The sequence below is a fragment of the Fusarium graminearum genome, chromosome 4, assembly GCF_000240135.3.
Source record: "Fusarium graminearum PH-1 chromosome 4, whole genome shotgun sequence".
Taxonomy (NCBI): Eukaryota; Fungi; Ascomycota; class Sordariomycetes; order Hypocreales; family Nectriaceae; genus Fusarium; species Fusarium graminearum.
In genome coordinates, this window is record NC_026477.1 from 1,100,307 (window position 1) to 1,127,915 (window position 27,609).

The following is a 27,609-nucleotide window of genomic DNA, read 5'->3' on the forward strand; positions in this document are numbered from 1 at the left end:
GTATCAGGACATCTCGCTCACTGCGGGGCAAATGCCCTACCCTGAGCCCCCATCGAAAAGAGTGAAATCAGTGAAAACCTCCCTAAGCGGCACCTGGTGACAGGAAAAGCTGTGCCAATGTGCGATCCAGCGCGACGGGACCGTGTAGCGCGACGTGACGGGATATAGTGGGTCGCCGGGAACGAGATGCATGCATCCGGAATACAAGACAAGGCCAAAGAAGTAGCGGGCAAGCTCTTTCAGCAGCGTCTCTCGGTCAAAGCAGGGCAAATGCCAGTAGTCCGTGATAGGGAAGATTGAAAAAGGATGACAACAGAATATCGAAAAGTGCCGACATTTTAAGAAACAAATTAAGAAAGGTAGCGAATCATGCATGACGCAGCCTGATCAAGTGTGGGGAAATCCATATCGAGGGATCATCAGATATGATAGGGAGGAAAGGTGGGAAAAAATAAAATAAAAAGATACCAGGGTATAAAGCAAACTTACTGTGAGTTGGTGATGGGGAAAAAAGGCGGCGTCAAGCCTTGGAAACCAACACGCACAACTGAAGTTGAGTTTGTGAGGCTTAGCGAAGCTGTCAACTACAAATGTTGTTTGCCGAAGTTCCCGGTCTAAAATAATCAAGTGTTAAAAATCCCCCTGTCTAGAGCGCATGCAGCATCGGCACTTAGAGCCAAGTTGGGGTGGACGTTGAGATGGATGTTATGCAGAGAGATACGCTGCAATGAGACGTGGCCGATCAGTTGTGACGTGACGACGTTCGGCGGTGTTTTTTTTCTCTGGTTCCTTAGAAAGACTCCGGTTGGCCGGGTGGCAGGGGAAGGCTGGGATTTGTAGCTGTAGAGGTTGGTATTGGATGGCCAAGTGTCTGTTTGCTACCGTATTATACCCAGCGACGATAGGGGAATAACCAGGGATAAAGAAAAAAGGTGAGGTGCAAATAAAAGTGGGTTAAGCTGGGTGGGAAACTCGCTTTTGCCTGGATTGGTAGGAGCGGTGATTTTGCTTGGTTGTTGTTTCCGCTTACGCAAGTTGGTAGTGCTGGGTGTGCGGTGCTGGTGCGGTGCGGTGCTGCTGTGGCCAACTGGGAAAATCGGGGTGGAGGGCAGGCTGGGTCTTCTATAAGTGAGTGCTTGTATTTATAAACGCGGCGCGGCTTGAGGAAGCACGGCCAACGGTTTCTCACCTTGTGCTCGCTTAATTTCCCTGTTGCCTTTTAGCGTCACATATGCCCCTGTTCCTTCCCTCCTAAGCTTGCCTTTGGTCAGTTGCATCGAGACCTATCCACTTTTGGCCCAAGAGCGCCTGCAGGCCCACTTTAGATGTGGTCAAGCCGCGAAGATCTTGGCCAAGCACTAAGAGTCATTGAGAATTTGGCGTCCGGCTTAAAGATGATCCGTTGAATCTGTAAATGTTGGCAGTTGTTGATTGGTGGGTTGGCTGAACTATCTCTACCCTATATCTCTCATCTATACGTGAGTAGCGTCTTGTTCACGGTCTTTGTTCTTGATGTCGAGGTATACACTGGCGTGTCCTGTTTATTTCGTTTCTTATTATAAACATTCATAACTAAAGGTAAATGCTCGGTTGTTGTTGCCAACAAATAAATCCAGGACCAGTTGCAAGGAAACGTGTTCCATTCCGAGGTGAAAGACAGAGCCTAATTTGGCTGCAGATGAAACTCCTCCGAGGTTGCGACCATGACATGTATCAGGACATTCATGACCATACCAGCATAACTGGGTACGCGTAACATGAAACGGAAGGAAATAAGGATAGATCGTCCGTACTTGATGAGTGCCGGTTTAAGCAAACTTGACGGTAGATATGGTAAAGATGAGAGATGGACGTAAGTCGCTGCAGTAAAATATTACCGACGAGATATATGCTTCAGGCTGTGTCCAAGTATGCGGCTTTAAATCCATGTCAGTAAATCACGTATGTGGAAATTATTAATATGTACAACGATGATCCCAAGAACCAACGACTGGATCACTGACCAGGATCAATGTAAAAGACAAAGACAAACTACAAACAGCAGGTAGGTGCACGGACCAAGAAAGTGATTCAGTTCAAACGGAAGGGATGATGTTCCGGTCTAAACGCTAAACCAGCCCGCGACAGGACGCGCCAAGACAGCCACTGATCGCGGTACCAAAGACAAGACGCGCATTCAGTCGCATCAAGCAGGTGAACTTCGCAAACATACTCGAGATTGCGCAACCTCGTGCAGTTTATTAATTATTACCTCCCGCATGCTGCGCAGGAGCGCCGGCGTAGCTCACCATGTATATCAAGCAAATTATCATCCAGGGCTTTAAAAGGTACGGTCACTAACATCGCTGTAGCTAGCATTGGGCTTCCCCTCCACGCCCAATATTCAATGCTAACGCTGCAACAGCTACAAGGACCAAACAGTCATCGAGCCCTTTTCTTCAAAGACCAATGTCATTGTCGGTCGCAACGGTTCGGGAAAAAGTAATTTCTTCGCAGCCATCCGGTTTGTTCTCAGCGATGCATACACCCAGATGAGTCGCGAGGAGCGGCAGGGTCTTCTCCACGAAGGCTCAGGCTCTGCCGTCATGTCTGCATACGTCGAGATCATTTTCGATAATAGCGACGACCGATTCCCGACCGGAAACAAGGAGGTTATCTTGCGCCGCACCATCGGTCTGAAAAAGGACGAATACTCAGTGGACCGCAAGGTGGTGACCAAGGCCGATGTCATGAACCTACTTGAAGCTGCTGGATTCTCGCGATCAAATCCGTACTACATCGTGCCACAGGGACGAGTTACCGCACTGACGAATATGAAAGAGTCCGACAGGCTCAATTTATTGAAGGAGGTAGCGGGAACACAAGTGTACGAGACACGTCGTGCAGAATCACTGAAAATTATGAACGAGACAAACAATAAGAGAGAAAAGATCGATGAGCTTCTGGTGTACATCAAAGAAAGACTCAACGAGCTGGAGGAAGAAAAGGAAGAGCTCAGAGGGTTCCAGGACAAGGACAGGGAGAGACGATGCCTCGAATACGCATACTACCACAACATACAGCTCAACGTCCAATCTGCCCTCGAGGAGCTCGATAATGCGCGACAAGATGGCATCGATAGTTCCGACACCAACAGAGCAGAGTTCTCGCAGGGAGAAAAGGCGATATCAAGGCTTGACTCGGAGATTCACAAGTTAGAGAGAGAGATGGAGCTTCTACAGATCGACCGACGACAACTCGAGGAAGATAGACGTGACAGTGCCAAGAGTATGGCCAAAGCTGAGATGAAGACCAAGAACTTGAAAGAAGGCCAATCCGCCCAGGAACAAGCCCGAGCTCAGCATGCAGCTGATCTTGAGTCCGTGCAGAACGAGATAGCATCAAAAGAGCAGCAGCTGTCCGTCATTTTGCCAGCATACAACGAGAAAAAGCAGGAAGAGGACAATGTTCGACGACAACTCGACCACGCCGAATCTACACGCAACCGTTTGTTCGCCAAACAGAGCCGTGGCTCTCAGTTCAGAAACAAATCCGAGCGCGATGCATGGCTAAAGAAGGAAATCCAAGAACTTGAACTCAATATCAGCACACAAAAAGCCAACAAGATTGACGCAGATGAGGAAGTTCAGAGAGTTCACGAATCAATTGCCCAAGCAGAGCAAGAGGTTGCCGAGCTGCGAAATCGTCTCGCCAACTTTAGTGCTGAGAGAGGAGCCCTTGAGGAGGAGGCAACAAAGGCAGGTGATGTTATCGACAAACTCAACGATGAGCGAAAACTTGTCAGACGTGAAGACGACAAGCTTAACTCAGTCATCGCCAATGCTCGCCAGGAGAAAGAGGCTGCTGAGCGTGAACTGTCGCATACTATGGACGGAGCAACTGCTCGTGGTTTAGCAACAATCCGACGACTGAAGCAAGAGCGTGATATTCCTGGAGCATATGGAACACTGGCTGAACTTCTCCAAGTCAGTGATGCATACAGGCTTCCTGTCGAGCAGATTGCCGGCGCAAGTCTCTTCCATTATATTGTCGACAACGCAGACACTGCCACCTACCTCGCAGACACTCTGTACAGACAACAGGGAGGTCGAGTTACGTTCATGCCTCTTGCTCAGCTGCGGCCCAAGTCGATTAACCTCCCTAGGTCTAACGATGCGGTGCCCCTCCTTAGTAAGATCTCATACGATGAAGCGTACGAGAAGGCTTTCCAGCAAGTATTTGGCAAGGTTGTTGTCTGCCCTAACCTGACTGTAGCAAGCCAATACGCACGAAGCCACGGCGTAGACGGTATCACTGCTGAAGGTGACACAACCAACAAGAGGGGTGCGATGACTGGTGGATACATCGATCCTCGCAAGTCTCGTTTGCAAGCTGTCCAGGCCGTGAACAAGTGGCGGGGTGAATACGAGAGATTGCTGGCACAGTCCCGGGACATCCGACAACAGACAGAGCTGAAGGATCAAGAGATTACAGCGGCCATGTCAGAACTCCAGAAGGCCAGGGAGAGACTACGACAAGCTGTTGATGGGTTTGAGCCACTCAGACATGAGCTGATGAACAAGTCGACACATCTGGAGAACGAGCGAGGCCATCTCGACGCAGCTGTCAAACGCCGAGATGCTGTTGAAAGTAACATGAACAGTTTCTTGGAAGACCTTGCTGGCCATGAGACTGAGCTCAAATCAGATTTTAAGAAGAATCTGACCTCGGCAGAAGAGCACCAGCTGGAAGAACTTGGCAACAGTATCCAAGAACTTCAGAAGGAATGGAACGAGCTCAGCAGGGCTCGACGTGACCTGGGACGGCAGAAGCAGCTCCTCGAGGTTGACCTTCGCCAAAATCTGCAAATGAAGCTTGACCAGCTCAACAGTCAGGCCTTTGAGAACTCGACCTCTGGTTCTTCAGCTGGTGGATTGAAGGAGGCCCAAAGAGAACTTAAGAAGGCACAGAAAGCGCAGAAAACCGTCGAGGCAAGTCTTCAGGAAGTAGAAGCTAAGCTGGACGACTCGCAAGCCCGATTAGAGCAACTGGAGAACGATAGAGCGCAGCGGGAGCAGGCCCAACAAGAGATATCCGCAAGGATCGAGAAACAGCAGAAGAGAATGGACAAGAGTCTTCGAAGGAAAGCCGTCTTGACAACACAAGCCGCCGAGTGTGCCCAGACCATTCGTGATCTTGGTGTGCTCCCCGAAGAAGCTTTTGACAAGTACGAGAACATGGATCCCAAGACGGCAAGTTTTCCCCGCCACGGGTTAGCGAAAGCGAACACTAACATGTCTTTAGGTGTCATCCAAGATCAAGCGGGTAAACGATGCACTAAAGAAGTACAAGCACGTCAACAAGAAGGCCTTTGAACAGTACAATAACTTTACGACACAACAAGACCAGCTTATGAAGCGACGTAAGGAGTTGGACGAGTCCCAAGAATCCATCGAGGAACTCGTTGAGCATCTCGATCGCCGAAAGGATGAAGCTATCGAGCGAACATTCAAGCAAGTTTCAAGAGAGTTTACAACCATTTTCGGCAAGCTTGTGCCTGCTGGTCACGGCCGCCTGCTGATCCAGCGACGGGCGGACCGTCGTCAAGAACCTACTGACGAATCTGATGGAGAGGCTCGAGGTGCTGTTGAAAACTACACAGGTGTCGGAATCAGTGTGTCATTCAACTCCAAGCACCTTGACGAGCAACAGAAAATCCAGCAGCTCAGTGGTGGTCAGAAGAGTAAGTTATCTCTCATTCTTATCCAAGACTTAGCAACTAACATGCGCAGGTTTGTGTGCCCTATGCCTTATCTTCGCTCTTCAGGCAACTGAGAGCAGTCCTATGGTCATTTTCGACGAGGTCGACGCCAACTTAGACGCCCAATACCGAACAGCGGTTGCAGCCCTGCTTGATTCCATCTCCAACGAGATTGGTACACAATTCATCTGCACCACTTTCCGACCTGAGATTGTGCATGTCGCAGACAGATGTTATGGTGTGACGTTCCGCAACAAGACCAGCTCGATCGACTGCGTTAGCACCGAGCAAGCACTTGACTTTGTTGAGGGTCAAGCGAAGCCTGCTTAGGCGAAACAAAGGGACGGTAATGTGGTTTTCTGGATTGTATGTAAAACTGTACATGGAGATGGTGGACTGGCGTTGGGTTGCTTAATACCAATCCCTTATGCGATTACGACCAGCTTTTTAAGTGCTTGCTTTATCTGCTGTCGTTTTTTACGAGATGGAATATCAATATAGTACTTTGAGCGGCCTTGTGAGGCGTTGAAGATAGGCATATATTCTGCACATGCAGGCATTGAGATTATGAATTCCATGGCATTTCTTTTCACTCACATTTGACATCTGATGATGTCAGTTTAATACATGCATGGACCCAGAATGATACGTCTTGACATTTTCATTGTTCTGTACAGCAAAGTATACATGGTAATTATACACGCAGTAGCCCTTCATACTGCCAATATCTACCCAGCCCTCTAGATTTACCGATCAGTCATCATGTTGCGCACGCCCTTGAAGTACGTCTTTGGCAACTCCTTTTCCAACTCCTCGCGAGTCAACCACTTGAACTCGGTGTAACCAAAGGGGTTGTCCTTTAGATCGGCCTGGCCTGCCATTATTCTGCCCTTGATGAAAAACGTCTTCTCACCCTTCTTCTCAACGACACCTTCCTTGCTGAGCTTGGGTCGAGAGACGACATGGGCGACTGGTATGCGGCTCACGAGCCAAGTGTTCATGTTGACACCAGCAGCCTGGTCAAGAACTCGCTTGGCGGACTTTTATAAAGTTAGCATTTGTTCGATATATTTTTATGCGTAGATCTTACCTCGTGAAGGTTCTCGTCCTTGGGAATCACATCCGCGGGGAAACCCCATCCATCCTTACCCTTGACCACAAGATACAGGGTTCGGTCAAGTTGACGATCCAGCCTTTGAACATCACCCTTGCGGTCGGCCTCAGTAACACGATCCGCAGGTGGATCAACAGGAATAACATCCTCAGAAGGAATAACCTCAGCATCATCACTGACACGCGACTCAGCATCCTTCAACAGAGACTTGACAATGGTCTCCTGGTTGCTCAGCTCATCTCCAACCTTGAGCTCATCATCCCACGCCTTGGAACTCTTTCCATGGTAAACACCCAGCTCCTTGGCCACTGTGCCCTGACGCTCCTGCACCTTGATGTTCCAGTCTAAACGGCGAGCCGTGTCGGGCTTGAAGTAAATGCCCGTGATGAAGGGAGTGTTGAGACGCTCCTCGAGACGCTTCTGGTAAAAGAAGAAGGCGTTCTCAAAGGGGTGAAGCGTCCGTGTCACCAGCGGTGGTCGAGTAAGAATCACTCCGGAGCGGACGTCGTAAGGCGGCGAGTTGGGTGCGGTTGAGGGAGGCGTGGCATCGGTGGGGGTTTTCGCTACGGCTGCAGCGATGGATGAGGAGTAGAGTCGTGCAGGGATTCTAGGCAAGGCGGAGGAGGAGGAGGAAGCGCATCGAGCGCAGACGTTGGGAGAAGCTATAGTTGGTTCACAGGTCAGTTTTATATACCAGCTTTGGAGAGAGGGTTTAAGAGGGCTTGTGAAAGCGCCAATTGAACCTGGTCAAGAGGGCAAATGGACTTACTGGATAGCACAGCCTTAACGGCCCTTCCACCCCGACTTGAAGCTGTCATTCTGGCTATCTTCGCTGACCCCAGACGTTGCGATTGGGTGACGAGAAGCAGAGCGGGATGGGATATGATATTCAACCTCTCACTCTCGAACTTTTCCCGCTAGCTGCTCGGTACGTACCTGTCGATGCGGTTGGAGGTGGGCTTATCAGACACGTGATGATAAGCGTTGAATGTGGGGTCAAATCCACAACGCAGAACGACAGCCGCCTTTAAATATTTCCTGGCCTTGAGATTTTCTGTTTTTCTTTCTTTTTTTCCCTCTCAAGGCACCATTCCTTATCATCGATACCTGTTCCACCTCCAGAACGTCTCGACCATTTAAGGTGCCCAGAGTGATTCCGCAGTCTTTTTCGCTAGCGGGGCCTGCAAGAAATTCTTATCCTACCGGGTTCTGTTAGATAGATACTGCTGACATTTCAACACCTTGATGTTGATTTTGATGTAAAATAACCGTAAAATTGATCCCTGTAGACTTGACAAGGGCTGCCCGCAACAAGGCTCCTCGCCTGACGTGCCTACGTTTAAAGTTCTATACGTGCATACGTCAAGCAAGCAAGTCATTGTTGACGTGTCGAGAGCTCCGCTAAATGGTTTATTTTCATCTGAATGTTGATTCAATCGACAACTCAACGGCATTTGCCAGTGAGAAGATGATATTCAAATATGAGACTACCTGGTTACATAAAACATTTCAGAAACAAAGTAACTATGATCATATCCTGTACCGAACTTTGCTTTATGTCCGACTCAACTCCGTTATGACACCGCGCTTTCAAAATGCAAAGAATCATGCCCGCCTTTCAAATAATGCTGATTGCGATTGCTGGGTATCAAATCACCATGGAACCGAACCCCCACCCAATCATGCCTGCCTGAACGCCTGCTTAACTCTGTTTCCGCCTTGATTCGTTGTATCGTAAAGCTAAGTAGACAATTTTGCAACTGCCTGAGTTACCTCTTTGGTCGCTCGGTTCTCCCATTGTCGGCGGGCTTCATCGCTTAGCGATGCCGCACCCTTGACTTCATCATAAAGCTTTCTTGAGATGTCTCTGTTGATAACCGAGTATTGTTCGGTTGTCAGTTTTCGAGACCGCCAGTGCGGTCGCAATGCACCCTTGACTATCTCGTTTATGCTAACTTTGTCTTCTTGGGTAAGATTGAGATCTGTTGGTGGTTCCTCTTTTCTTTGAACTGGAACCTCGTCCGGGCGGCGTGGTCGGGGTTGTCGTATCTCTAACGGGCGACCTTCGGGAAGTGTTACAGGGCGTACCTCGGAATCACTATTGTTGCGACTTGTTTGATCGCGACTTGCGCGCTCACGACTTGCACGTTCACGACTTACGCGTTCACGTCGTGAACGAGTGGGCGAAAAGTTAAGCGGTGCATTCCTCGGGAAGCGTATCTCGGAATCGCTGTGATCGGGGTTTGTACGTTCATGGTTTGTACGAGTAGGTGAATAGTTTGCGGGTGCATATCGTGGTTGGATAGTGCTGCTAAGCGAGAGTGTTGGGGATCCTGGCCGAGCATTGAAGTTGGGCATAGGAGGAGGGGTGAGAGAAAGAGCCCGAGGGCTGCCAAATACGGATGATGTTGGCGACATAACCGGTGAGAGAGCTGGAGATGAGGCATCTGGCACAAGTCGCCATCCATTGTTTGCTATTGATGTATCGTCGTCAGACATGATGCTGGGTTCAAGCTCTTTCAGCAGTGACGAAACCAAGGGAGGGTCAATACTGCCATGATCGGCAATACCGTTCCTGGAAGATGCTCCATTGGTGTTGATCCTTGCTGTTGAGGGTCCAGGTGCTGGAGACGATACCGAACTTGAGCCCTCGCCGTTCTGTGTAGGCAGGCGACGAGTTCGTGGACGCTTGAGCTTCCTTTCAGGTTCTTGAGCTGGCTCTCGGGGTGACGCAGTTACAGACCGCCCTTTGCGCTTGCGAGAGTTGGTGGTAGGCTCGTCAGTTTGTCGTGCACGCTCAAAGGCGCTCCAAGCTTGTCTTTCTTCTGCTGTCTCTTGCACTGGTTCAGGCGCTGGCTGAAGCCGTTCACTGATGGCCGGGGGTATGTTGTTCACAAAGACATCACGGGCGCCAAGGCGGCGAGCAATGTCCATTCGTTGCTGCCAGCGTTCAAGTTCGCGTCGCCCAAGCTCTTGGAACCGTCTGTATTGCTCGAGGTCTTCATCCTCATCATCGTGATTGTCCAAATCCAGGTCGCTCATTTCGTAAAATCGACCAGAGAACTGCCCCCATGCGCCTTGCCACTCGACATTTCGAGCTTGACGGCGAGCTCGTCTTAGTCGCTCTCGAGTTCGTACATGGTAACCGCGCACGTTACGAGGGTTCGGACGGCGCACGTATGAAGGCCGAGGCGATGACTCTCCAGCTTCGGTAGTTTCTGGCTCGTCGACCATGTGGAAAAGATGGGCACACTCCATGCAATACCAGTCACCATCAGGAATAGCTTCAAGCCCTATACAGTGGGTGTGGTAGGCAGCATCGCAGCTGTCGCACAAAAGTAGGACATCTTCTCTTTCTGAGGAGTTGCAAATAGGGCACGGGTTGCCTTGTTCTTCTTCGTCTTCTTCGGGGTTTTCGCCAAGCCACTGTCTTACATCGAACTCGGCGACCTGTTTTTTATCTTGGACATCGTATTTCGAAATGGCAGTTCCTGCAATGGTGAAGTGATTAGCGAATGTCGAGGGATATGGGACAAGACAAGCGAATATGCTCAGGCTTTGGGCTTACCGTCTACACCGTTGTATACTCTAACTGAATGAAATGGACAGCGACAAATTGGACATGTATTTGTCTTTTTGGCCCATGAACGAATGCATGCATCATGGATAATGTGATCACAGCCGTCAAGCTCGGCGACAATATTCAAATAATTTGAATCGTCCTCGAGAACTTCTGTGGCTGTAGTGGTTGTGGCAGGAATAGGCGCGGACTCGGAAGTAAAGGTGGATGCGGATGCGGATGTGGCAGAAACACCAGCAGGACCAGCACCAGGACCAGTGGAAGCATCACTCGCAGCTATAGTGAGGGCAGCTGGAGCTTGAAGGGGAGCCGAGGGGCGAGGTAGAGGATCCAGACATATGATACACTGTTCCGCTTCAGCCATGATGCCTGATTTGATAAAAGAGACGGTATTTAGATGAGGACATGTAAAATAGAATAAAGTCGACTCGGGTAGAGTAGAGCAGAGTTGAATCGAGTCGACTCGATTTAAAGAGGGCGGTGATGATGGTTAAAATGGGAGGTCGATTAGGCGGGATGGAGGGGGCAAAGCAGAACTAGGCCTGTGTAGTGATGCGTTAGTGGACAAGAGTCCCTGCAACAGTAAAGGAAAATAAGAGGAAAGAGTTGCAGCTTTCAACGTTAATTAATCAATGTTTTTCTACTGTACGGCCTGGGCTGTCAGGGACTGGGCTGGGCTGGACGTGACTGGGGCCAATGAGCGCTTATCCGACTTGGTTCAGCGCCACGTCCTTACTTGCTTCTCTACAACCTGCATTACAGAGGGTGAGAGCGAAAATGGAGTAATAGAACAATATGTGATGACATAAAATGGTGTGCGTGTATATTGTTTTTTATTGAGTCAAGTTGAATGCATTATCAACATGATACCGGGGCTGATTAAGTCTATGATACATGTTTAAAGTTGGCATGTACTCTGTACGGATAGCTCACATTCACTCCTATGGGTTCCCGAGTCTCGGAGTCGATAATTACGAACCCCCCGTTCATCTCGGAACATAACTGACGACTTTATTATGACAGGCAAGTCGCGGCGCGACTGACTGTCCCTTGTTCTATTTACGGTCCACCAAGCTTAATGCGAAAATCCACACCCTGACACTCTATTTCTTGAAGTGCTGTCTAATAAAATAAGCGAACAAAGATATAACTCCCCCTCGGACGTGAGCTTTCTAGAAGAGTCAGCAGTCCCGATATGCAGTATCGAGCCATGTATGAGAACTTTGACTCTTGATACATTGTGTGTATTATGCATGATTACCTACCTATCTCGAGTAGCTTGCCAAGACTAGAGCAAGTCGACACCTTGATAACGCGAGTGGCAGAGGGGAAGACACAACTGCCAAATAAGGTAGATACCCGGAATCCTTACTGTACTACAGAAACAGTGCTCAGAAGCCAGGCAGTTGAGTGCAAGCAAGTCTGAACTAGATATCTAAAAAGCACTCACTCATGCGTCTACTTGGATTCTCACAGATCTCACCGTTTCATTGTCTATGTTTTGTCAGTCTTGATGTCAGAATGAACCCGCTTATTAGTGAAACGATTCGCTCATTTTGGAAGGCAGTTTCACTGAGCGCAAGTCGCAAAATGTATACGTATCAACTCAATCAACCCACAGAGAACGCGTGCTCAAGACTCATGGGCCATGCAGCCCAGAGGTAAACAGTCTGGCCTGGATCAACCCTGGCGCGTCGTGTGTTACGGCCTCGTGACATATCCCACCCAAGTTTGGCTTCGCCTTCACACCAACCTCCACTATGGATGGGTCTTAGTCTCACTCAAGTTGTGTGCTGAACAACTCATTCTTACAAGCTCTTCAGCACCATTATTGCCTTATAAAATGAATCACATTGTGTGAGTCAACCCTAGGAAGCTACAATGGAGTTGACTACAGATGTATGGCTCGTGTGAGTTTGTGCGCGGTGGGCTTCAGGTCCACCAAACCTGGTTCAGGGCAAACTGTCATGGTCAGTGCCTTAACCACAGGCTCAAGCAAATGTTGGTAAAGCATTCAACTTTGTACCGATGAGTCGGGCGCGACCACGTAGAGCCACAGCGAAAACGTCATTGATCCATGTCATTCCGAATCAGCTCCAACGTCATTTGTGATCGAGGCGGGAGTGAAAACCAAAGGTTCGACATCTGTAGCATCCAGGTCCATCAAGGTATGAGCAGAATTTTATTTGGTAGAGTCCAAACTTGGATGATAAACATGCGTAGGCTGCCCACGATCTCAATAGCTGATGGTATTTTGCACTTTGTGGCAGCTGGTGAGTCGTTGAATGGATCCGAAACCATGCAATTCTTTTTTGTTTATTGCTATTCGATCGGCTTCTATGTGACCGAAGTTCGGGTGTCGACGTCCAGATCGTCACCTCGTAATGTAGGCACGAAATCATATCCCCCCGTACACCATACCGAAAAGCAAAGCCATTTTCCCGTTTCGCTAAAGTCCACCCTTAAACCTCAGCAATCTCTCGGAGTCGTCGCAGAGTTGATCGCATAGCGGCGGCAGCGGGGGTGCTGTTGTAAAGTCAGTATTCTGTCGTGGATTACATTCCGGACCGGACATGGGGGGACGCACGCAACGGTGTAAGCACCACCGGCGACGGTGCGCTTGCAAGACTTGCAGTCCCAGATACCGGTAGCCTGGCGCTTGACGGTGACCTTTCCGCAGAAGGTGCAAGTGTACTTGGCGTGCTGGGTGATTTCCATCTTCTTAACCTGCTTTCGCAGGGAAGCACCGTAACTAGCAACCGATATGTTAGTTTCCGTGGTCCCTTGAGTCTATCCAGCCGTGGGCAAATCGACTCTGCTCGTCTATCTCGTGCTGCCCTTGGCCTGTCTTATTTGTGCCCCACTGGAGTTTTTTTTTGGTATTGATCGAATTAACAATGCATCGCATGCTCGCTCAGCAGTCGTCGACACGGAGAACATGGTCGCAGGCAGCAGAGAAGTCGTGACAGATTTGAACCGGGGAGTAGTCGTTTTCGAAATGCTTCGGACATGGAGTTTCGTCGTGGGAACTTACCGGGTACCGTATTTACCGCTGTATAGATGTTAGCTCTTGCACTTGATTCATCACTTCAAGGGCGATACATACGTAACACCGACCTTCTTTGTTCGCTTGGTCATCTTGAAGGTAATGTGTGGGACGTCTTGGGAGGGATGAAGACGAGAAGATGGTCGGGCGGAGGTGAATGTTGCTCGACTGCGGTTGGGAGCTGACACCGAAAATGTTGCAATGGAAAGAGCGACTTGTGGTTCTTAGGGCAAGCCCACCCCGATTTTCGCGAGGGCAGGTGGGTCCCACCTTCCGATTTTTGATTTCGGATGAATGTCGGTAGATAGTATCTGTGCTCTGATGTTCCGACTCGGACCATATCACTTTATTGAGTGCAACTCTTCTCTGCACGATTCATGTGATAAGATAACGAGTAGCAAGCATCACCGCAACTGTTGATCAGCTTGAGCCGCTTTATTACGTCTTGTCCACTGGAGACATTCTTATTACTACGAAATGATACAATTTGGAAGATTGTCTACTCGATTCCACAGAGTGAGACAGCAATATGCTAATTGATTAAAAAAATACTATTTACAGCAATCTATGAGTAAAGATCGATATGAAACGCTGCGAACTGACTGGCCAATTTCGTTTCTTGCCTTGCCAGCGGTCAAGTGTCGAAGTGCCTTCTACGGAAATGCCGAGGCTGTTTGTACATCGAAATAAGATGCTGATGGTAAGGGCCGAGCGAGATGTGCATGCAAGGATCCCTGTAGCCAGTCACCTTCTCACGACTTGATTGGGAATCGTAAAGGTACACTATCCGTACCCAGCTTCAATGATACAAAGGACCCTATGTGATGTAGAATGTCTCAACACTAGTGACTTTCCCAAACTTAACATTGAGCTACATCTTCTCAACCTTTACACAAGTTCTCCCGAGTTGCTTTGACCGTGTTGTTGCTCAAGTTCTACCAATTGCACCTCTTCTACTTCTCTAGACCCATTTCAAGATGGCACTCAAAGATCATGGCCGTCAGTACGACATTGTCATCTTCGGAGCTACCGGTAAGTTTTGAATTGCGGTCTGAGAGCTAGTAGTATAGAGCCATGTCTAATTAACTTTCCATTAAAAAGGTTATACTGGAAAGCTCACAGCTGAGTACATCGCGACACATCTACCAACCGACCTCAAATGGGCGGTGGCAGGTCGCAACGAGTCCAAGTTGGATGCTCTTGTCGAAGACTGCAAGAAGCGCAACTCTGATCGACTCCAGCCTGGTAGGAAATATACTTACGTTGTAAGAAGATGAACTGACAACACGAACTCTGCAGCCATTGAGATTGCCAACCTGAACGATGCCGATCTAAGCGCCCTCGCAAAGAAGACCTGTGTTCTACTTACTACCGTCGGACCATACAGTCTTTATGGTGAACATGCTTACAAGGCTTGTGCTGAGGAGGGCACTCACTACGTGGATGTTACCGGTGAAGCTGCCTGGGTTCATAAGATGATAAAGAAGTATGAAGCAACGGCCAAGAAGACGGGCGCCATCCTCATCCCACAAGCTGGAATCGAGTCAGCTCCCGCCGACCTCATTACATGGGCGCTGGCCAAGACACTTCGTATTGAGCTGGGCTCTCAGACAAAAGACGTGACAGTATCCCTGCACGATGTCAAGTTTGTGTACTCTCGATGATGTTAGCTCGGCAGACCTAACCCAATCACAGGTCAGCACCTTCTGGTGGTACTCTTGCTACCGCTTTGAACATTTGGGATGTCTTCACGCTCAAGGAGATGAAAGACGCCAGCAGCCCATATGCTCAGTCGCCTATTCCGCATAAAGAGCCCACCAGGCCCAAAAGCACCATGCTCGAAATGATATTGGGTGTCCGGAGCGTATCGAACTTGGGGCTCTTAACCACATCCATAGCGGGCACGACCGATGTCGCAGTTGTTGAGCGTACTTGGGGTCTGCTATCTGAGACGCCATCCCGAAAAGAAGAGTTCTATGGCCCCAATTTCGTCTGGCAAGAGCGTATGAAAGCTCGCAACTGGCTCCATGGAATCTTTATTCACTGGCTCCTGATTATTGGTGGCGTTTTGCTCGTATCAGTTGCTCCGTTGAGAGAGTTTCTTAAGAAGCGTGTTGTTCAGCCTGGTCAGGGCGCCAGCAGCGAGGATACTGCCAAAGACTATGTCGAGTACCGTGGCATCGCGTATCCTGACTCTGAGAAACAGGCCACCAAAGCAGCTTTTGGTCGCATGTGGCATCATGGCGGCATGTACTTGTGTAAGTTGAACTTGTCGTTTGTGAATATTCTGGGGTTTGCTAATGCATGATTGTTCTCAGTAACTGCTGTCCTCCTGAGTGAGATTGCTGCGACAATCCTCGAAGACAATGTTGAACTTGATGGAGGATCTTATACGCCTGCTTGCTTGGGCCAAGGTCTAATTGACCGGCTTGATAAGTCGGGTCTCAAGTTAGATGTCAAGACCATTGACGTTTAAATTTCTGGACGCGAAGTCCTTGGCAATTGATACATGGAAGTGATATAATGAATGATACGACGAGGGTTACACAATCTTGGCATTGGGGTTATTACTACATAGTAGATGTCTTTATAGGCTTCAAGATAAGAACAACAATGAGAAATGCCGTTTTCGCTCAATGTTTACATATCGTATCATGCATCGATGATCAAAGCCTCATGATTTACTCATGTACTATAAGCCCTGTCAAAGAACATCTTCCAGGCATGTTCGTTGCTTGCAGCAGGTTCTAGGCCGCTTTAGTGGTTCGTCTACGCCCCGCTGCAAGCTCGTGCACCCATGAAAGTGGACCGTTGTTGTCGACGCGGAAATGAATTTGAGCCTGACATCATTGGCGTCTTGCGTTAGTTTGAGTTTCCATTAATCCAATCTAGACTGCGACTCTAGAAAGGCTCTTCACCTCAACACAACAACAGTAATTGACCTTTGATCGCCATCTCGACCGCGATTTTGGAATTGTTCCTAATTATAGATTCCCGACTCTCTAGACGAGGGATGCGCACAACTGCAACTGCATTGTACTCGGTCTAAATATCTTCTGATCTTTCCTGACCTCATCACTTCAGAGCTTCGCCAGCTTGATAGTTCGAAATGGATTCCCACACTACTTCCTCAGACGCTGCACCCAACGAGTCGTCGCCTCTACTCCCAACCACAGAACATCGTCCCAAGGGAACTCGATCCGTCACTTTTAGCGACAATCCTGTTACAAAAACTTTTGAACCCGGCCGACAACAACAATTCCAACGAGCTCCTGGACATCATGCTGTTGGCTCTGCCAGCGGCGTCGCTGCCGGCCCCCCCATGCTTGCAGCTCTCAACAACAAGCTAAGAAGACGGAACAGTCAGAGCTCGGTCCCTGCGGTTGCACACCTGGCCTTTGGCCCCAAGATTGGCCCTCAGCGCAGTACGAAGAAGACGGAAAAGCTTAAGCTGCTTCCCAATCCTGACCTGGACGACCCGGAAGACGAAGAGAGCGGAAGAGATGTTTATTCTCAGTACACACGCATCAAAGATCCAGCTGCGCGTAGAGATGCTGCCAAACTGGGAAAAGCGGACCGTGACCGCCTACCGCGTGTCACCGCATATTGTACTGCAAACAGATACGAGATGGAGGCTCTCATGAGATTCTTGAAAGGACGCGGAAAGACCCGGGGTGCCGTCCCCAAGCTGATTGATGAATGTATCTACACACCGTATAACTACGCATCAAAAAGCGTCCGCGGTCGCGATCCAGTTCAAAATTATGAGCGACGACACTCGACTGGAGGCGACGCCATTGATGTCGCGCAGCAAAGAGCTGACATGCAATCGGAGGAGGCCGACTCGGAGGCCCATGAACACAATGGCCACGCACATGGCCACGATAGTGCCAACGGCAATGGCAATGGCTCTCGCATTGAGAGTTCGGACCTGATAGGTTCAGCAGTGGAAGATCACGACTCGATAAGCGAGACCAATCCCGACTTTGATATACAAGTGCACACGCCCGAGGTGTTCTTGTTTGATTACGGTGTGGTGGTAATATGGGGAATGTCCGAAGCCCAAGAGGCTCGATTCCTCAAAGAGATTGCCAAATTTGAGACTGAGAAGCTTGCGCCTGATGACGTCGAGACAGAGCTGTTCAACTTCTATTACACTAAGGACTACCAGGCTCGCATTTACAACGATTTCATTACCCTCCGCGACAAGAACAACTACATGACAAAGCTAGCCATTTCTCATGCTTTAGCGCAGAGTGTCAAGGTTTGTGAATTTGTTATTCTGGACAGTGTCAGATATGCTAACCATCTTAGACTTCACTTTTCGAGGAGTTGATCGCATCAACAGTCGATACATGCAAAGATATCCCCACGCAAATAGCCACGACAGGAAAGATCGCACTTAGTAGGTCGCAGATTAATATGCAGATCGGAGAGCTGTTTATTCTACGTATCAACATTCATCTCAATGGCTCGGTTCTCGACACGCCCGAGCTCTTCTGGGTAGAGCCACAGCTGGAGCCCGTCTACCAAGCCGTCAGAAGCTATCTAGAGATGGACCAGCGTGTCGGTCTCTTAACAGAACGACTCGATGTTATAGCAGACTTGTTGGCTGTGCTAAAAGGAGAGCTAAGTCATGGCCACGGCGAGAAACTTGAATGGATCGGTAAGTTCACAGTGTCCCTGTTTGAATTGGTCTAGCTAACCGCATCCTCAGTAATTGTGCTGATCGCAGCCGAGATTCTCGTTGCCGCTGTTAACATTGTGGTGGATTTATACGTTGGAGAATAAGTCTATCCATCCAGACTATTTCCTCCTTTCCTCTATTTTATTTAAGCGTTAGTAGTTTGGTAATCTCGAGCTTCTGCATTTCAGTTTGATATGGGAATTTAGACCCAGGCAAATCGCAAGGGACTGGGAGTATTGGTGCAAAATATTCAAAGTATTAGATAGATGAGCTTCGCAGCAAGATTCAAACGCGCGAAGAAGTTGTTTCTTACTTGAATTCTATGCTGTTGATCCTTTCTCAGAACTGGTTGTCTCTTCTTTTGATGCGAAAAGACCACCATAAAACTAGTACATTACAATCAATGGTCCTTGCCATGACCTGGGACCTAGGAAATTGTATACCCACCAAAACGCCCCCTTAGACAAATACATTTCGTGCTGTTTATTCCTCTGCCTTCTCGCCAGCCTGAGTATCCTGGTCCTCAGTGTCATCGCCCATCTCGACATCCTCGTCAACGGCTGCAGGCTTGTCTTCGGTGGGCTTGTCTTCCTTCTTGTCAGGTACGGGGGTCTTCTTTGCTTCGGCGTTCTTAATCTCTTCAAATCTCGCCTCGTATTCTTCCTTATCATTATCAGGGAGTTCCTTCCAGAGTTGAGCTAGTTCATCATCGACGTTCATGTTTCCGTCGCCGTCCTTGTCCTTATTTTCAAGATCGGACCGTTTGTCCTCGCAGAATAGCCAGAAAGCGCTGGCAGGTTTCTTGTCATCATTCGCAGACACACCATTGGCATGCTCTTGCTTGGACTGGCTTTCGGGTGGGTGTGAGAACGTATCGGATGTAGGAGAGCCAGCAGCGTTGGCAAACGATGCACCAGCTGATGTCTTTGCGTCGGCATCGGGCATCATGGACTTTCGATGGCCCCTCTTCGTACGCAGAGGCTTATCTTTTGGCTTCTGGTGGTTAGCAACTAACTCACTGGGTGTACTGAATTGGTAGTCCTAATCCAAGCGCAAAAGCATCAACATTGAACCGGGCGCCGTGAAGAAGAGAGGCGCGGCAGGCCGGGATAGAAGCATTGCCAGGCGTAGTGGGAGGGGGCGATGTGGTCAGGAAATGGGGGTATACATACTGTAGGAGGAGGACTAGGGCTGCCATCGGAGTCTTCGACGTTTGCGCTTGTGCGCTTCGCGAGTTGTTCAAGCAAGAAGGCGCGCTCTACTCGCATCTTCTCGACCTGGCGTTTTATGCGCGCGAGGCGAAGACGAGCGGCATCGTTGGCCTCTTCAACCTCGTTTGTGCGGTTCTTGAGCTGGACGCATTTTCGTCGATAGGCTTCCTCGACAGACGGAGGAAGAGTTGAAGGGATTGCTGTTGAACGAGGAGGCGGGTCAGCCGAGGGTGCCTTGCGTTTAATGGTTAAGGTCATGCTGGATGGTTGATGTTTTGGAAGCGGCAGCAATGAAGAGGTTGACGCTGAGGTTGAAGACGATGTGCGCGACAAAGAAGAAAGCGCGTGAAGATTGTGTGTTGGTATTGGTGGTGGTGGTGGTGGTGCAAGGGATATGCTTCCGCCTCAATTGTAGGTGTTGAAGTTGCAGGTGTGCAGCTACAGCAAGCCATACCAACAGAAGGAACCCACCACGATCCATCTCATCTAAGAACACTGACACTGGCATTGATTACCATTAATAGCCACAAACTTACCTGGCATGATTGATGCTATTTGCAGTAGATTTTCTTCAACAAAAACAGCTTTTGACCTAAGATCCAAGAATTGATCGATATTAAAGTTGGCGTGATTGTTGATGTGCGCAAGTCGACCGCCGTGACTGAATCGTCAGATGCCTCGTTGTAGCGACTACTGATGGGAATATGGCTTATATAGTCGCAAAGATAGAGAGTTAAATGTAATAAAATAAACAAGTGTCGCAAGAACAACAAAGTTATGCAGCCGGCAGCAAGTGTTGGGATTGGATAAAATGAGATGAGATGCAACCTACGGATGTCTGAGGTTAAAGCCCGCGTTAATCAGCCATCGCGACAGGAGCCGCGCCCGTCGCTTGGGGGAGGCTCTAGCGATAGGTGCCTGTCACCAACAGAACCTTGGTAGCTTCATGGATCGCACCGACCTAGGTCGTGTCAGGTTCACAGCCACAAGCTACCACTGCAAGGCTGTAAGGGGTTTGTGGCGTTGGTGATTGATTGGGCGGATGGGCCCTGGAAAGGTGCCCCTCAAAACATTGAGCAAGGCTACCTCTGTACTTGTCGTGAGGAAGTGTCAATCAATAATTTCCGCTGACCTCGAAAGGATGGACTCAATACTACCTGATACAAATACCAAGAGCTTCATAGCTCTTAGATTGTTGTACTGATGCATTAATGTCACTTTCTACCTAACTTCCCAAAGTCGAGATCCAAAAACAATAAGGCGGTCCAGGCAGCCGGGTACGTACCTACCCACTAACCCGACCGCCCACACCTGCCTGTGGAAGTTTTTGTGGTGGGACACTGAAGCTAGTGGGCGAAATCTATCTATCAGGAGCATCAACCTCATCTTTCAACCAAAGACACCCACTCCTTGCGACGACTCGAATACAACCACATTTCGAGAGCGCAGTGGTATTCAATATGTCTCTCAATATCCCCAACGCCCCCAACGCGGGCCTCTTTAAGCAGGGTTATAACAAGTAAGTTGTCTTGTCTTGTCTTGCCTTTGCTCCCCTTCTTATGTTGCTACTTCTGCTTGTGCTGGCAGCTCCCCGCCTCTTTATGTGTCTCTCTCCGTATCACACTTTCATAACCACAGCCTTCTTCACGCACACCAAACTAACAACTATCTTTTCCTCCCTACAGCTACGACTCTGAAGATGGTGCCGTCCTCCGCAACATCGACGCCTGCAGGGCAATTGCGTCCACCGTCCAGACCTCTCTCGGCCCCTATGGCCGCAACAAGGTCGTTATCAACCATCTGCAAAAGATGATTCTTACCTCCGACGCTGCTACCATCCTCAGAGAACTCGAAGTCGTTCATCCCGCCGCCAAGCTCCTTGTCATGGCCAGTCAGCAACAAGAAGCCGAGATGGGTGATGCCACCAACCTTGTTATCGTCCTCGCCGGCGAGTTGCTTCGAAAAGCTGAGGACTTGCTACGCATGGGTCTCAAGACATCAGATATCGTCATCGGTTACGAAAAGGCACAGAAGTTCGCTCTCGAGACCCTTGAGGAGCTATCTGTCGATAAGGTTGAGCATATGCGCGATCAGGAGGAGCTCAGCAAGGCCATCAGCACCGTCATTGCCAGCAAGCAAAACGGAAACGAGGCTTTCCTTGCCGATCTTGTTGCTGAGGCCGTCCTCACCGTACTCCCCAAGAACCCCGCTAACTTCAACGTCGACAACATCCGTGTCGTCAAGATCATGGGTGGAAGCCTGGAGCAGAGCAAGGTTGTGAAGGGCATGGTCTTCCCCAAGGAGCCCGATGGTTCAATCAAAAAGGCCAGCCATGCCAAGGTCGGTGTCTTCACTTGCCCTATCGATGCTGGACAAACTGAGACCAAGGGAACTGTTCTTCTGCACAACGCCAAGGAGATGATGGATTTCACAAAGGGCGAGGAGTCTCAACTCGAGACCTCCATCAAGGAGCTCTACGACTCTGGCCTCCGTGTCGTTATCTGCGGAGAGCGAGTCGGTGATCTGGCCATGCACTACCTTAACCGCTTTGGCATTCTGTGCATCCGAATCCTCAGCAAGTTCGAGCTTCGAAGAGTCTGCCGTGTCGTCGGTGCCACCCCTCTGGCGCGGTTAGGAGCCCCTATGCCTGATGAGATGGGCAGCATCGACGTTGTCGAGACTCTCGAGATTGGTGGTGACCGCGTCACAGTCTTCCGTCAGGAGGATGAGGTCACCCGAACAGCCACCCTGGTTCTCCGAGGTGCTACCCAGAACCACCTTGACGATATTGAGCGTGCCGTCGACGATGGTGTCAATGTTGTCAAGGCCATTACCCGCGACCCCCGATTGGTCCCTGGTGCTGGTGCCACAGAAGTTGAGCTTGTTGAGAGAATACAGGCTTACGGTGAGAAGACCCCTGGTCTCAGCCAATATGCCATCAAGAAGTTCGGTGAGGCTTTCGAGGTCGTGCCTCGCACTATCGCAGAAAGCGCTGGTCTTGATGCTACTGAAGTCCTGAGCCGACTGTACGCTGCCCATGCCAACAGTGACCGATGGGACACTGGTATCGATATTGAGGTTTGTTTGAATCCAAGTCATAACCCATGAAGACCTTGCTAACACTGGTATCAGAACGATGACAACACTGGTCTTCTTGATGCTAAGGACGAGGGAATCCTCGATCTTCTCATCTCCAAGCAGTGGGCTATTAAGCTTGCCACCGAGGCCGCTCGCACAGTCCTGTCCGTTGACCAGATCATCGTGGCGCGACAAGCCGGTGGGCCAAAGCCCCCAGCTCCCAACCCTGTATGTTACTCTTCTTCCTACTGTGACGGATCCTATCTAACTGATAACTATAGAACTGGGACGAGGACTAAATGGATAATGCTACGTTTAAAAAGGATGAAGTGGGCAGAGAGTACGGTGTGTGGGATGACCACACAGTATCATGACTATAGAGATATCCTCGCAGATAGGAGTCAAAACATGTGCACATATAATTATGCAAGCCAGATAGTCTTGTATAGATTGTACTATACCCTCTATTTAGATAACAATCCTCTGAGGGTTAATATCACAATCGAAAACTCGTACTCGCTCCACATCAAAACGGCCGGATGCACACGGCAGCCGATGAATTCGGCCACTTCAGTCCAGTCTAGGTACTTATACAAGCACACACATATCGTCAAGGGCATCACGTACTATAACAAGCATCGTAGTAAGTACAAGGTTTGAGTGGGCTCATGCATTGAATTCGTAAAGCTCTTTCGCGCGTGCAGTTATGTGCTATGTACATCGGCCAGTACCTATATTCCCAAACAAGAAGTATATAAAAGACAGTGCAAACTGTCCAAGACAAGTCTCCATCATAAAACGGAGCCTAAACAAACGTAACCGACATATCCCAGGCGTTTTCTTTTGTTCCCGTTCCCCCAAGTGACAAGACCACGAAAACATCGTCAAAGCAGTATGGCTGAGAATTTGTTACAGCTATGATTGCTCGATATTAATGAGTCCAAAGTGACTCGAATAACGCAAGGCAATGCAAAGCGAGTAAACAGAAATAGTGCAAAATAGGATTTGCGCCAGATAGTTGATAGATTCAAGGGGTATCGAACAATTCCAGAGATAAGTCGAAAGAGACAATGCTGGTATCTCTAACCAACAGCAGAAAGGAAGTAGCAAATACATTTGCGAATAGATAAGTGTGGAAATGCGTAGGTGTTTTGGGTCGTGACGGGTCGTGAGTAAAGATGAAAATAAAAACCAAATGGTCATTCTCGTCGTAATGGTGTTTTGGAAGAAGAATGATCAAGCATGGAGTGAAGAAGGCTAGGATTCTTCAGTGATTCCGCCCTCGCCACCTCCATCTTCGCGCCACTCTCTACTCTTCTCTGTGAGATTCTTTACACCGCTAACGCGGCACGCCCAAAGCCCCTCAATAGGTGTGCGATAAGTGAAGGCACGTTGGGAGCTGATGACACCAATGGCCTGTAGGACAGCTTTACGGCTATCGCGGCTAAACACAGCAGGATGGTTGATCCATTCAAGGCTGCTCTCGAGCTCAGCATCGAGGGCAGCTACGGTGTTGGCATCAATTCCAGCACTGAGACCGAGGCCGTCAGTTGAGCGGCTACGGCCCAGTTGCGAGGATGGAGGGCCATTGGTGCCAGAAATTGCCGAAGCTGGAGGCGAAGGACTTCTCCTGCGATCAGGGGTGGGTGAGAGTCCCGGTGAAGCATCATTCCCGGGGTGGGGAGTTGATGGGGCTGACGGGTTGGGCTTGCCTGTGGGAGGGATGGGAGGAAGTCCGCCCTTACCCAGACCCTTCAGGATCGATCTAGTCTCGTTCAGGAGAGTATGCGCACGATCATGCTGACCGCGGCTTACCAAAGTGAGCGCACGAGTGAGCATATCAGAAGTGAGGAGCTCCATTCGCCTCTGCACAATACTGGGGTGAGGAGGAATAGGGGGCGAGTTCTGCCATGGCTTCTTGGAGCTTCCGCTAACTGGAAGCATCGTGATGGCCAGAAGAGATGGTCGAGGCATGTGGGTGACGGTACCCTCACGTAGAATATCTCCCCAACTGAGATCTGCTTGGATCAAGGGGACCTCCTCGACAGATAGTGTCCTCTCATTGTCATTGTCCATAGGTCCGCCTAGGGCCTCGAGACCCGAGACAATGTTGTCCCAAGGATCTTGAGGAAGTTGCTCTTGAGAAGTGTTGTCGGGCAAAATGACCAGTTGGACGAGAACATCCCGCTTGTCACCAAACCGCAGATCGCCAAGAGACGCCTCTGCATCTCGGCCTGTGGCTCGCTTGGTTATTTGTAGGGCGCCGCTGATCTTATGGAACTTGGCAGGTGATCCCTCAGGAAGTCTAAGCTTGAGCTTGACATTCTGGTGGGACAAAGTCTGCATGCTTCCCAGACATCCAGCGAGACATTCCCGGAGCATCATCCAATCCTTGACATAAGTGTAGGAAGCCTTGGTTCTCGTTGACAGCTCAATCATGGTATCGGGCTTGTGGGTCATTCCAAGGCCAAATGAGTGGATGGTGATCTTGGCGGCTTCCGCTCGAGAAACGACAAAGTCGACACTATCGGCGTCAGAGGTGGAAGCGTCGCTGATCAGCATGATGGACGCAATGGGGTTGTTGTATTTTCTTTGCATGAGAAGATCCATTGCGACGTTGGCGCCCTCAACAACATCAGCACGGTGGCTCTTTTGACCAACAGGCTTGATAGAGGTCAAAATGTTGCTCCAACCAGGCCAAGCCTTAGTAGTCATGCCAACAATAGGCACACCACCACCGCCTGAGCCGAATGTAACCAAGCCCATGCGATCGCGTTCGCCAAGTGTGTTGACCATAAACTTGAGCGCATCTCGGACCAGGTTGATCTTAACGCCCTGCATAGAGGAAGAGATGGGGACAACAACGACGACATCGATGGGAACATGAACAGACTTTGACATGGCGGGGCTTCGGGGAAAGTTGGTGTAATCAGTGGGGGCTGTTGTAGTTGATCTCGCTCCGTTCCAGGACGATGCCACGGACGAGACTCTCTGCGGACGAGAGCGTTGCCAGTCGAGCTCTTCATCAGTTTCCGACTCACCGCGGTCATATTCGGGACTGCGGACGGGAGACGTCTCAACAGCATTGAGGTCAAGAAGAGCTTGTTGCCACAGCTTGAGCTGGTTTCGGTTCTCAAAACGGAGGTGGAACTGAGGCAGTTCGACAACGGAGAGACTTAGTGTAAGAATGTTCTCGTCAATGTTTCCTGTCTCCGAAACCTCGTTCAAGTGCTTCTTAATAAGAATTGAGCCCTTGAGGGTGCATCGAGTCGTCTTGCGTGGTTGCCCGTTCTCGTCCCACTGTTGCGATTGAGGTATCTTCTTTTCCTTCACGCAAATGAGCATCTCGGCGAAGAGAAAACACTCCAATTCTTGCCACGAGACTTTATCTTTACCCACTCTAAGGGTGCCATAAAGTCTTAGTTTTCCGAACCTGCTAAAGTCCAGCCCATGCCAGTTGTCGACACGGTTGCGGAGACTGTCTGTCATCTCCTCCAGAGCGTCGGTGGACTCGTAAGGGTAGAACCGAGGCGCACTGCGGGCAGGCGATGGTGGGCGGCCGTACGCCTCTTCAGCACGGTTGGGGACAGGAGGTTGAGGAGCTGGAGCTCCGAGGTCCTCGGGGTCTGGCCTCCACTTGTTATCAGGCACCTCGACAGTAACCAGACAGGTGAGCGTCTGTTGTTGACGCGACCTGCTGAGTGTCGGGAATTCTGAACGGACGGTAACAATCGGTGCAGGTATCGGGTTACGTGTGATTGGTCGTGGGCTGGTTGGTGTAGTTTCCATGGCCTGGACATCATAGTCATGGCGCCTGGCAGGCCCGCTCTGTGTCGTCTCTGGGTATCCTCCAGATGAAGCCACTCCAGTAGCCTCGCTGTCACTTCGAGCATGTCGTGAAGGTCCATAGCGATCCGACGGTGGTGCTTCACGGCTATCTCTCATGCTACCTCGAGGTACGCTATCGCGTCCACCAGCATGCTGCTGCTGTTGTTGCTGTTGCTGTTGCTGCTGCGAGGGGCGCCTCTGGTTGCTATCAACACTAGGTGCGCGGGCTGTGTGGGACTCCCATGGGGTTGGTGTAGGTGTCATAGCAGACCTCGAGTCTGTGCCAACTGATCGCACCATGTTGCTGATTTTTTCTTGACTCGTTGTTAGTGTGCTATCCAACTGTCCCAAGATTGCCGGCCTACCGATGTCAATAACGTTTCCACCTCTGCTAGTATCCAAATGCAAGGGTGCATCACATGTTGGGCAATATTGTGACTCGAACTCGCGGATAAACTCGTAAAAGCACGCCTCGTGAGAGACGTGTGTGCAAGAGAATTGCAGGATGCGCTCGCCTCGCAGGGTGTGCTCGAGGGGCTCTTCACATACTGCACACTCGCTACCCACAAAGGTGCGCTCTCGCCTCGAGCGACTTCGATCGGCGTTTGAGGACATGACGTTGTTGTCGATACCGCCGACTCGACGCGAGTTGTTGCTGAGTCCTGAGTGTACTGAGCCAGTGGAGGAGACTGAGTCTTGCCCACGGAGGGATTTAGAATTGATAGACTGTGTTTCGGTAAACGGTCTAGAATCTGAGCCAGTTTGGGGTCTTCGACTGCTGGATTTGGAGGCGCGGGAGCTAGACAAGCCAAATTCTCGAAGGTTTACGGCAAGTGCTCTATCCTCGTCCCGCGTTTTCACTGATGCAGTATCGTGATCCTGGTTTCTGCGCAAGCGACGAAACATTTAGTTGCGACACCTTTTCAGCAGGGTGTCCTATAGCCAATGGTGCAAAGCGAGCACTTGTTATTGATCGATTCCTGGTGATTCAACGGCCAGGGATTGCTGGTCACAGTTGGCTGAAGTTATAAGATAGTTGGCTGGGGATCCATGTGATTTCGGAATGTTTCAGAGCGGTAAATCGAGTTCACAATTGAGTGTCGATTGGCAAATGTGAGTTTGAGCTCGGGGCCAATCAAAGGAAAGAGGAAACAAGATGTGTCGTGAGAGAAGAGCGAAGAGACACAATGTGCGGGTATCCGGGAGAAGTTGGCTTATATTTGTTTGAATTCGCTTGCGATGTTTTGCGATATGCGACACGTCGGCTGCCGATGTTTCTGCTTTTTGCTTTTTAGCCAGGAGCGATGTGATGCCGGCCCTGGATT

At 49.8% G+C, this 27,609-nt stretch overlaps 10 protein-coding genes across 10 annotated transcripts in view; 4 read left to right on the forward strand and 6 right to left on the reverse strand.

Annotated features, from left to right (window-relative positions):
* The window catches only part of FGSG_12985 (uncharacterized protein), a gene marked incomplete at both ends in the record, with an annotated part of 6,311 nt that extends 5,974 nt beyond the window's left edge, over window positions 1-337 (reverse strand). Inside the window, one exon of the mRNA XM_011328098.1 lies at window positions 312-337. Coding sequence (XP_011326400.1) covers window positions 312-337 — 26 coding nt within the window. The remainder of the gene's footprint in view (window positions 1-311) is intronic.
* Window positions 338-2,289: 1,952 nt separating this feature from the next.
* FGSG_06754 (chromosome segregation protein sudA) lies at window positions 2,290-6,070 on the forward strand (the record flags this gene model as incomplete). Its single annotated transcript, XM_011328099.1, has 4 exons — window positions 2,290-2,327; window positions 2,405-5,285; window positions 5,332-5,722; window positions 5,772-6,070. 4 exons carry the CDS (start codon window positions 2,290-2,292, stop codon window positions 6,068-6,070), a joined length of 3,609 nt encoding a protein of 1,202 aa, XP_011326401.1.
* A 319-nt stretch (window positions 6,071-6,389) lies between these two features.
* On the reverse strand, window positions 6,390-7,734 carry FGSG_06755 (uncharacterized protein). Its single transcript, XM_011328100.1, has 3 exons — window positions 7,624-7,734; window positions 6,831-7,516; window positions 6,390-6,780 (listed from the first exon to the last, which is right to left on the reverse strand). Exons 1-3 carry the CDS (start codon window positions 7,670-7,672, stop codon window positions 6,487-6,489), a joined length of 1,029 nt encoding a protein of 342 aa, XP_011326402.1. The 5' UTR covers window positions 7,673-7,734; the 3' UTR covers window positions 6,390-6,486.
* Window positions 7,735-8,594: 860 nt separating this feature from the next.
* On the reverse strand, window positions 8,595-10,798 carry FGSG_06756 (uncharacterized protein; the record flags this gene model as incomplete). Its single annotated transcript, XM_011328101.1, has 3 exons — window positions 8,595-8,795; window positions 9,015-10,345; window positions 10,423-10,798. 3 exons carry the CDS (start codon window positions 10,796-10,798, stop codon window positions 8,595-8,597), a joined length of 1,908 nt encoding a protein of 635 aa, XP_011326403.1.
* Window positions 10,799-12,593: 1,795 nt separating this feature from the next.
* Window positions 12,594-13,644, reverse strand: FGSG_06757 (uncharacterized protein). Its single transcript, XM_011328102.1, has 4 exons — window positions 13,541-13,644; window positions 13,469-13,486; window positions 13,022-13,186; window positions 12,594-12,960 (listed from the first exon to the last, which is right to left on the reverse strand). Exons 1-4 carry the CDS (start codon window positions 13,570-13,572, stop codon window positions 12,897-12,899), a joined length of 279 nt encoding a protein of 92 aa, XP_011326404.1. The 5' UTR covers window positions 13,573-13,644; the 3' UTR covers window positions 12,594-12,896.
* An 813-nt stretch (window positions 13,645-14,457) lies between these two features.
* On the forward strand, window positions 14,458-15,956 carry FGSG_06758 (uncharacterized protein; the record flags this gene model as incomplete). The annotated part of the gene is made up of 5 exons (XM_011328103.1): window positions 14,458-14,512; window positions 14,582-14,725; window positions 14,780-15,125; window positions 15,176-15,738; window positions 15,799-15,956. The coding sequence occupies 5 exons, from the start codon at window positions 14,458-14,460 to the stop codon at window positions 15,954-15,956; spliced, it is 1,266 nt and encodes a 421-aa protein (XP_011326405.1).
* Window positions 15,957-16,589: 633 nt separating this feature from the next.
* FGSG_06759 (sporulation protein RMD1) lies at window positions 16,590-18,271 on the forward strand (the record flags this gene model as incomplete). The annotated part of the gene is made up of 3 exons (XM_011328104.1): window positions 16,590-17,744; window positions 17,795-18,146; window positions 18,198-18,271. The coding sequence occupies 3 exons, from the start codon at window positions 16,590-16,592 to the stop codon at window positions 18,269-18,271; spliced, it is 1,581 nt and encodes a 526-aa protein (XP_011326406.1).
* Window positions 18,272-18,650: 379 nt separating this feature from the next.
* FGSG_06760 (uncharacterized protein) lies at window positions 18,651-19,636 on the reverse strand (the record flags this gene model as incomplete). The annotated part of the gene is made up of 2 exons (XM_011328105.1): window positions 18,651-19,208; window positions 19,340-19,636. The coding sequence occupies 2 exons, from the start codon at window positions 19,634-19,636 to the stop codon at window positions 18,651-18,653; spliced, it is 855 nt and encodes a 284-aa protein (XP_011326407.1).
* Window positions 19,637-20,838: 1,202 nt separating this feature from the next.
* Window positions 20,839-22,755, forward strand: FGSG_06761 (T-complex protein 1 subunit theta; the record flags this gene model as incomplete). The annotated part of the gene is made up of 4 exons (XM_011328106.1): window positions 20,839-20,897; window positions 21,064-22,456; window positions 22,511-22,684; window positions 22,738-22,755. 4 exons carry the CDS (start codon window positions 20,839-20,841, stop codon window positions 22,753-22,755), a joined length of 1,644 nt encoding a protein of 547 aa, XP_011326408.1.
* A 958-nt stretch (window positions 22,756-23,713) lies between these two features.
* Window positions 23,714-27,190, reverse strand: FGSG_06762 (uncharacterized protein; the record flags this gene model as incomplete). Its single annotated transcript, XM_011328107.1, has 1 exon — window positions 23,714-27,190. One exon carries the CDS (start codon window positions 27,188-27,190, stop codon window positions 23,714-23,716), a length of 3,477 nt encoding a protein of 1,158 aa, XP_011326409.1.
* Between the last annotated feature and the right edge of the window lie 419 nt (window positions 27,191-27,609).